Genomic DNA, 9,590 nt, shown 5'->3' with positions numbered 1-9,590 from the left:
CTCGCGCAGCGGCATTGTGGGTCCTTCGTTTCTGTCTCTCGCACCCGTGTGCTTAGTCATGATAAGCTCCGTGATAGGATCACGAGGAGCCATCATCCGTGTGCCCCTACCTGTCAGTAATGCGGCGGTGCCTACCCCTGCCCTGAGATGGGGAACGGGGGGGATGTTTAGCAGGTGTAGCCCTCCCTTGCCTCATGCTGTCCGTATTACAGACAAGGCGTTGCGGCGTATTTTTGCTGGAGGAGGAAGTAAGAAGTGGAAGCAGTATGATAACGTTCAGCGGCTTCATCCTGTGAAGTGGGACTAATGTTTTCTGTGCAGTGGAGATAGTGGTCTGGGAAGTCATGTGTGTGGCTACACTGTTGGGCTATACCAGCAATCAGAGAAGTCTAATACTGTGTAGATGCATCCCTGACTTGAGTTTTAAAGTGAGCCTGGGTAATATAGCTACAATGAGCTTCTGTTCTCAAGTGTTGAGACAAGACTTGTTGCATGTATCAAGCTTTTCATTGGCATCTGAGGTAAACCGACTTTTCTTTCATTTTGAGCTCATTTGATACTTCTTAAATTGTAATTAAACATCACATATGAAGTCCAGCATACCAGTATACAAGAGTGAAAAGATTGTTTGGATTGATGGGAAAAGTATACGAAACTTTTGGAGTATTGACTTCATCTGCTCTTCTAACAGGACTTTTTATACTGTTAAAGAACTTTATTAATGTTATCTTATAAATCTACTAGCTCTTCTCTAATAGAGCTAGTTCTGGTTGCAAGTTTTCCTTATCTCTAGTGTATCCCAAGAGACTTAATTTGCTAATATCCTTGGAACAAAGGAAAGCTGAAGCAAGCTAGCTAAAATCAAAAGGTGTATATATATGTGTGTGTGTGTATATATCTCAAGAGGTTTCTTATAATGTTCCTTCTTGAATGGCTTAAGTGAGTATTCTTACTGGGGATGGCACTGCATCTTAATCTCATTGGCTGTCACTTTATTATCCAAGCTACTTTAACCATAAAATATATTTTCTCAGTCTCATATAGTGTGTATCTAATTGCTCTTGTGAATGTGTAACATACTTAAACTTTCTTGAGCGTTACACTGTCACTGTGTACAGTTAACCAAGGAGGAGATATTTGACAACTGTTGTTTCAGGCATATGCTCATCTCTAACGTGTTTTCTCTATGCTGAAAGTAGTCACTGTGTCTCCTAGCATGTGTTTATCAGATTTTTTTTGTGAAATGTTCTTTACCAAGGTTCTCTGGTTCAAGTAGCTGCCCAGATTAATGTCCTTTTGTGCTGCCCATAAGGATAGGAAACAGTTGAAGTGTTTTAAGTTTACTTAATCTATCTTAATCCTTTCTTTTCATTATTTCAGTCCTGTTTCCAGATAAACCAACACATTCTAGACTACCAGGAGAACTTTCTCATAGCAAAATACAGTTGCAGAACTGACAACCTGGGTTGGCAGATCTGCTTGTATACTTCTCACTGATTATCACTTTATGAGCCAGATCACCAGGATAATGGTAGTTAACATTTGTTGAAAGCCTAAGCAGTCTGGAGGCTTGGCCATAAGGTCCTCTCTAGTTTGCACTCCCTACTCATGTGAAATTAATCTTTATGAACAAATTTCAGTTAATTTTACTAGGTGTTGTTTAAAATCATTGACTATCTCCATTAGAAGGAAAAGGGAAATTCATACCCATGTAAAAGTGATTCCTGATACTGGTTCTGGAGAAATTTCAGACTGGTGTGAAAAATTTTTAATCTGAATATTTTCTCTCTGAGCACAAGTATGTATTTAATGTTACAAGAACCTTACACTCACTGATTGTGTCCTACAGATATCAATAGAAAATCCTTTGTTCCTTTTGTCCTTTTTTTATTCCTCAGAATGTGTATATCCTGTTTTCCTGATTGGGAGTGTAGTCAAACCTGTAGGGCACACCTTTGGCTTGCTTTGCCACCCAGATGCAAGGTCTGGTAGGAACAGTGGGTCTTAACAACTCGGTTGTTCACTAGCAAAACTCTATACTAGTTTTGAAGGGGTTAGAACTGATCTGGTGCAGCCATGATAAAACTCATCAGATAATAGATACCTGGATGCTGATGAAGGTACTCTTGATGTAAATAGCTAGTGCAAGATATAAAGCACTAGTGTTACATTACTGCTTTCCGGCTAGTTGGCTTGTCCATTATGCAGGATCAGAAAGAGCCTCCAGTCTAAATGGAAAACTTACCATGGGGGAATCTGTGTGTAATAATACATTTAGGGGTTGTATACAGTTTCGTTAGTCATCCCCTTGGATGGGAGATAAAATAATTCTGAGATGCTGCAGGTGACCTTCCATAAAGGGCTGTGTTACTGAAATGTGGATGTGGCTTACGTGACAAGGCTCTTGTTCCACCTGGGTAGCACTACTGTTAGCTGCTGCATTGCAGAATGGGTAGTGTAGCAGAAAGCAACCGAGCTGCAGCGTTTGGGGCTTCTGTTTGAAGCATGGATCCCTTGGTTTAGGGGTTTAAGATGAGATTACATTGCATGCTGTGTGTTCAACCTTGTGTGTGTGAAGTTATATCTGGTAGCTATTGCTTGCTTTTTCACATGAAATGTTTTGGGAGGCTGTCTTTCTGCAGTTTTTTCAGATAAGTAGTGATTTAATTCCAGCCAGAATTTAATGGGATATTTTGTCTTCTAGGTCTAATGAGATTGATTTTTTTATTGATGTAAGTAAAGTAACAGTGAATTGTAGAAGTAAGGCATAGGTCAGGTAAACATAAAGAAAAGATTGTAAGGATTTCATGTTCATGAAGTAGAACACTGGGAAAGACTATCTTTCTATATTAAACTGTAGATGAGGATTTTAAGAGTTCTATTTCTCTAAACTGAAGAAGTATTAGTATACCGATGGCCTTGTATCATTAGTAAAATGTGTTCAAATCTGAGACCTGTCTGTAAATAAATTGTGTCAAATCTCAAATAAAAAGACTTGAAATCTCAAATAGAAAGACTAAGGATTTGTTCTTATTTTTCTTCTGTAATGTATCAATAAATAGCAAATTTGGCAGGTGAGAGGTAACAGTCCTTCCCTTAGCTAGCCGTATTCCAGGTATCCTTGTGCTGGATGGTCAGGATTTCAGGATTACTGTTTGCTGCCCACTGAAGAGAAGGGCGATTAACAGTGTTGATACTGTTTTTTCTTACTTGCCTCATGTTCTTGCCTATAAAAGAAACACTCGTCTAAGATTGTGCTTGAAGACACCTTTCTTTCCTTATGTAGTGTCTCTTGTATTTTAAGACCAGAAAAAGGACATGTTCCTGTGTTTTTCCTCAAGTTAATGAAACCACCCAAAATGTCTAGGCCTTGCTGATTATTACTGTTATTGCAAGGTCAGCTCTATTCTTCCTTCATAGAATCTTGCCTATTCTGTCATATTATATCTGTTTGGAATAGCAATTACGCCATGGTTTGTCCCTGTGAAGTCTCTGGTATATGTGGTCACTAAAATAACAGCGCGTACTTCTGTGCTCAAGTATTGGGAAAGAAAAAGCAGGGGAGATAATGAACAACGTGGAAACATTGAGAATGTAGATGCATGCAATTTCCTGTGGCTTTTGTATGTGAAGCAAAAGTGAGAGTAAGATATAAAAGGCCTTCTGTGCTTTTAGAGAAGGACTACTGAAACAGAACTTCGATTTGTCAGTTTAGAGTAAATGTGTATATTTGGCTGTCAATTAGCGCAAAGAAGAAATGGGTAGAAAAATGTGCTGTAAAGGACTAGAGGGACTGTAGAACTTTTCACATAAATACCAGGCTAGTGAATACAAACGGACTCACTTGCTTTATATTGTGCTACCATTTTCATGTTCCAGCTCCATTGTAAATCTAAAAGTGCTTGTATTTTGAAGTCTTAGACTATAGCCTTCAGATGAGGATTAGTTAAATAATTTGAACACTTCAACTGAGTCAGTGAGGACAGTGAGACTACACCATGCACAAATAGGGTTTAATTCTGCATAGTAGTTGACAGAATGCTTCTGTACGTGAAGCTGTATAGATTTTTAAATCAAAGACTTGTTCAAGTTTCCATATAAAAGAATGACTATTTGTTGAGAAGACCTGTTAGGAAGAAAGTTTAATTTTTTAGCAACAAAATAACGTGGTAAGCTTTTTACCTATGATATATTAGGAGAAGGCCAATTATTGCTACAGAATGCTAGTGGCTCACTGAAAACAGAATGTGGTTGTCCAACTGTGCATTAAATATACTTCATTGTATTTGGACTTTCACAAGTAGAAAGTGGACACTGTAATTTAGCTTGTTGAAAACCATGGTCTTTAATTAAAACAACACACTAAGTCATTCTATGAAACTTGTGGGGCAAATTGGTCCCTCGGGTCATCTTTGCTAACTTAGTATAATTAGGATTCCAATTATTTGGTAATCTGTAGAGGAGTTATCATTGTCTTGTTTGAAAGAGTCACTCTTTAGGAATGTGCAATTAAACAACCTGTTTGTTTTGACAGCTTGACTTTGAATACTGATCATGGGGATATCTTACTGGATTATTCAAAGAACCTTGTTACAGAAGAAGTGATGAAAATGCTGATGGAACTGGTAACTCTTGAATTAATAAATTTTTTTTTTAAGTTAACTTTTACCTGCAACTGATTATTCTAGCATTGCGTATACATTTAGCTCTGAGAGACCATCAAAGTTAAAAGGCATCTGTTTACAAATCTTGGCACTGTTCAAAGTCTTGCATTGTCCTTTAGCCACTAGGTACAAAGCAATTTTTCAATGTGCAGATCTGTTTCTTGTGCTCACTGAAAAGATTTTTGTCTGTGTAACGGACCAGCTGGCATATGGCTCTATTATTGAGGTCTGCAGTAAAATAGGAGAGATTCATATGAAGTGGTAAGAGAAAGTCATGTCGTCTATACCTGCAGTTGAAACAATGCTTCATATGTTATGTAGTCTTAGTTTTGAGATTCATTTGCAGTTGGATGTATTTTAAGGAAGTAGTTTGTGTCACTAACTTCAATTTAGCATGGTGTTCATATTTACAACCCTTCCTTAACTATTGGTTCAGCCAACAGCTTAGACCAGGTAGGGGACAGATTTTTAAAATGGGAAGAACTAGCAAAAATGGCTGTAGCAAAATTACTTCTGCTACATTTCCGTTGAAAAAAAAATTAAGCTGGTACAAAGAATCATTAATGAATCCTGTAGCAGTATGACAAGATGAAACTGAGTAATTGAGATGGATTCATTGCATCTTGGTCATTCAGCGCATGTTACTGTGTAACCTCTTAAGGAAATAAACAGCCTGCATAAAAATACTTGCTTTAAAATAAGAGAATAAATTTTAAATCTGGAATCTAGTCTTTTAATCCAATACAATAATTCTTGTTTCACTGTCTTGTGGTAGATGTTCATACTCTTCAGTGTAGCTGGACCTTTGTAGTGCATGTTGACTTCCTACTATTTTTAAGAGGAACCTATTTTTACATTTCTCAGGCAAAGTCAAGGGGTGTGGAGAGTGCCAGAGAGCGCATGTTCAGTGGCGAGAAGATCAACTTCACTGAGGTAAGGCTATTTCTGTCCATGCTTCTTTCCCCTCAGTTGTGCCTATATATTATAGATGTTCATGCATCTCTAAAGTCTTGAAAAAACTTGTTCTAATTGTTACTCTGAAATAGTGAGTGGTTGTAATGTTTGTTGAACTACTTACATGAGGAATTCTTACAGCTTTGACAGACAAAAGAAAGTGTGTGTGAATAAAGCTATTCAATCCTCCCTTCAACACACATCTTAATTTTTTTTAGAGATTTTGGTGGTATTTTTTTGTCTTCTCTTCCCTCTTTTGTAGAGGGGAAGATGAGTTAGATCTTGCAAAGGGCATGGAGCAGAGTATTGCATTCCAGGTGTCCCTTACATGCTTTTGCCTAATGTCAATGTTCATAAAGCTTAGTAAACTGCCTACAGAGTTTTAGTGAGGATTGTATAAGACTTTCTGCTTTGGGTTTTTGATGCTGCTTCTCTTTGTGTACGTTTAACAGTAGAGACTATAAACAATCTTGGGAAATTAGCCACCAATTTCAGTAAGAGGATGAATATCTTGCTCTTTTTGTAGATCTGAAGGTTGTAATTATGGTTAAATCTTCACTAAAACATACAGAAAACTAACTGTACCTCTTCCCTGAAATTAGAAATAGGATGAAAACTGTAAACTCAACATTTATTAGCCTGCCTTAAATATTAAAGACTATTTAGTATGTTTGAGGTAAAATCAGAGCTCAATATTTCCTTTGGCTTGGTTACTGACTGATTTAGCTGTTGCACAAGCTGTTTGCTTAAAGTAACTCAGCAGTTGGACATTGTATTGTTTGAATGCTACGTGTTTGTAAAAATGCACGGGCAGAAACAGACAAAGCTTCACTGGAAAAATGATTCCTCTTCCTTCTGTATTAATGCCTTCAATTCACAGATGTAATTCTAGCTAGTGGGAAAAGAGGGCAATAAGTCTTAAATCTACCTGGAGGATTTTTCTCAGATACTGCCTCTCACTAGCCCCATGTAACACAAATTATTACAGGGTTAGCCCATCTCTGGCCATATGTTATGGAGCTACTCTTCATTGTCTACATGAGAGCAAACATAGCAGCTGAAGTCTTCTCAGAAGGGTGCAGTTTTCACAGAAAGCACTTAAAGACAATATTAAACTGTGATGTGTTTGGTTTTTCCTGCTTGCTCATTTTCCTGCTGTCTTGATACGGCAACTTCATGTAGCTATTACCTGCATGATGAGTCTAGAAACCTCAGTTTCATTATCAGGCTGTTTCTCATTTACATTCAGAAGTTGACTTGAAATTAGATTTGGTTTGTTTAATTTTTCTGTTTGTATAGAATATCAAATCATGTTGGTTTGGCTCTGGGATATGACTGTGGACAATGTGAAATTATCCTGAGACCTTAAACAGGATGCTATCAAACAGCACGAATGAATAAACCTAAAGCAGTAAGACAGAAGGGAACTGCTTAATGGAAAGAACTGACTTGTCCACTACTCTTGTTCTGATTTAGAACATTTTTTACCTATTTGTCTTAAGTATTTAAGACTTGTCTGTATTTGATGCTGCAGGCATTGGCTGCATGGAGGTGTGCTTATGTGGAAGTTCTTTATAGTACACCCAAGTGTGTTATTGCCAGATGTTTGTCCCAGCTGAGTTAAAACTTGCAGCTTGATATGGCACAAAGACAGTGCATTACAAGGTAACTCATATCTGACCACTCGTTATGGGGACAATCTTCATAGCCCAGCCCATATTTAGAAAATACTTCTGTTTAACAGTAGACATCAGGTCAAATACGATTGCTTCTCTTGATCAAGACAAAGCTTCCTTCAAGCCTGATAGTGAGCATTATTTACCAAATAATAGTGTTCCATGGCTGAGTGTTGCAAAAAAATTGCCTCTGTTCACCCCAAATTTAAGTGGGTACACTTTGACAATTACCTACTGAAAGGGCTTTTTCATATTCCAAGACAGTAACCACAAACTCAATGATTTTTGAATTAGCATTTGGTATTTAAATCATAACTTGGCAGTGCATATTGTCTGTGTTGTCTTTGTCTCACAATGCCTCTCATTGTAGCGAGGAACAATGAGGTAGAGCAGACTAATTTTTTAATTTGTTCATTAGTATTGAATAACTCCTTCATTCTAGATTAAAGCTGTTAAGCTCCTGAACAGGCAAATTGCAGGCCAAATTTCAGTGCTTTTGGCTTGTGTATAACTGTATAAGATGGTACATGCTAACAGATTTTTTTTTCTCATAACACAACTATCACCTACATACCTGGTGTGCAAATATTCAGGGAACTTTTAAGTGTGGGCAGTGGATAGAAAAACGTGGCTATTGTATTCCTTTGTCAAATGTTTTAAATACATATTTTTTTCTCTTCCTATAGGAAATGAAGTACTTGGGACAATTGAGAAAATACTAGAGAAAATAACTTTGCTTGTTATAATTGATTTTCAGTATCATCATTAATAGGAAACAACTTCATCCTTGTATACCTGAAGCATGCCAAATTGATTAAGATCAGAACACTGAATATTGCAGAACTCTGAACCTCAATCATTAAATGCTTTTCAAGGGATCTTGAGCTTTCTTTTCGAAGTAAACAAATAAGCTATTTGTTTTCTGTGCATATTATATGCTTTTTAAGCCCTCTGCATTGGTTCTGTGAAGTGAGAGGGTGACTTAGCTGGTGATGAGTGTGTCTGTATACACGTACGCACACAAACTACTGCTCTGCTAATTCCAGTTAATCTAAAGGGCTTCTAAGTCTTGAAGATTGTACTGCCCTCTGGATGAGGCACCTGAGGCCCCTGAGTATAATTTGGGACTAGCTTCATCTATTTTTTTCCTCTTCTTGTTTCAGAACCGAGCTGTGCTTCATATTGCTCTAAGAAATCGTTCCAATGTGCCAATACTTGTAGATGGGAAGGATGTTGTTCCAGAAGTAAACAAAGTGTTGGACAAAATGAAACACTTCTGCCAGGTATAAAGTAGCACCATAGCTTATTTTTGATATATTTGTTCTATACTCAGCCAGGTTCTGACATGTGTATTGTGAAGCATTGATGGTAGGCTGGTTGACATGAATTATTAATGTCCTTGTTTGAGGCTTATAATAGTTATGGCTCAAGCATGGAGATAGAGCTGGTTTTAGTATGTTGGCTTTTCTCTTTGTTGCCAGTTGGATTTTTCTTTAATGGGATCTCTGGACCTTGCTCTTTTAGCAGTAATCTTGTATTTACTTCAGAAGTCTTGTAAATCATTAAGTACCATTCAAATATTGTCTTAATTCTTCTTGCTAATTTTTCAACAACAAGACTCTGTCAAGTAGAAACTCCATCTTAAAATTTGTGTGAAATCAGGAGAGAGGTGGAAGCTCGCAGATCACTTGCAACTTGATTATGGTCTACTTCAATAGTTTCCTAAATATCTTGTGCATTTAGGTCAGATTGCTTTATGATTCTATTCTGTTTGCAGCTTTAGCAGCATGAAAGTTTTTTTTTTTGTTCCCTAGTTAGATACAGCAATTAACCATTATCTTCAAAGATCATTAATTGTTCTTTGATTCTGTACGTCTTTAAAATATAGACATCTGTCAGATTAGTCAAGGAAATGCTCTAAAGAACTTAGAGCCCTCTAACAATGTCAAATTTGTGTGATAAAACAAATCGGTAAAAGCTCACCAAATAGTTTTAGTATATTTAAACATGTCTGTGAGGAACTGGACCTGCTTGGTTGCTATTGTGAGTCTTACCCAGGTGGTAGTGGCCAGTATCACTGCCAACTCATACTTGTTAACCTATACAAAATGAGCCTGGATTATGTCCATTTCCTAATGGATAAATGCCAAAACCACAATAACTGACACTAATTGGTCTGAATTTGGTAGTTTCTTCAGAAAGAATTGAATTGCCAGAGGGATTCAATGGTCTGTTTTCTGCTGTAGAGTTTTTAGCTGATTAAGATTTGGTAGTGCAAAACAAGAGTTTTCACTGC

At 37.2% G+C, this 9,590-nt stretch overlaps 1 protein-coding gene across 1 annotated transcript in view; it reads left to right on the top strand.

Moving 5' to 3' along the window:
• Nucleotides 1-58: 58 nt before the first annotated feature.
• GPI (glucose-6-phosphate isomerase) overlaps nucleotides 59-9,590 on the top strand; it is a 23,011-nt gene continuing 13,479 nt past the window's right edge. The window contains exons 1-4 of the mRNA XM_010282502.1: nucleotides 59-297; nucleotides 4,535-4,625; nucleotides 5,529-5,597; nucleotides 8,458-8,577. Of these exons, the coding sequence (XP_010280804.1) occupies nucleotides 59-297; nucleotides 4,535-4,625; nucleotides 5,529-5,597; nucleotides 8,458-8,577 (519 nt within the window). The remainder of the gene's footprint in view (nucleotides 298-4,534; nucleotides 4,626-5,528; nucleotides 5,598-8,457; nucleotides 8,578-9,590) is intronic.

The sequence above is a fragment of the Phaethon lepturus genome, unplaced genomic scaffold (genome assembly GCF_000687285.1).
Source record: "Phaethon lepturus isolate BGI_N335 unplaced genomic scaffold, ASM68728v1 scaffold24132, whole genome shotgun sequence".
Classification (NCBI taxonomy): Eukaryota; Metazoa; Chordata; class Aves; order Phaethontiformes; family Phaethontidae; genus Phaethon; species Phaethon lepturus.
The sequence above is the reverse complement of the archived record's forward strand: the minus strand, read 5'-3'. Positions and strand labels throughout refer to the sequence as shown.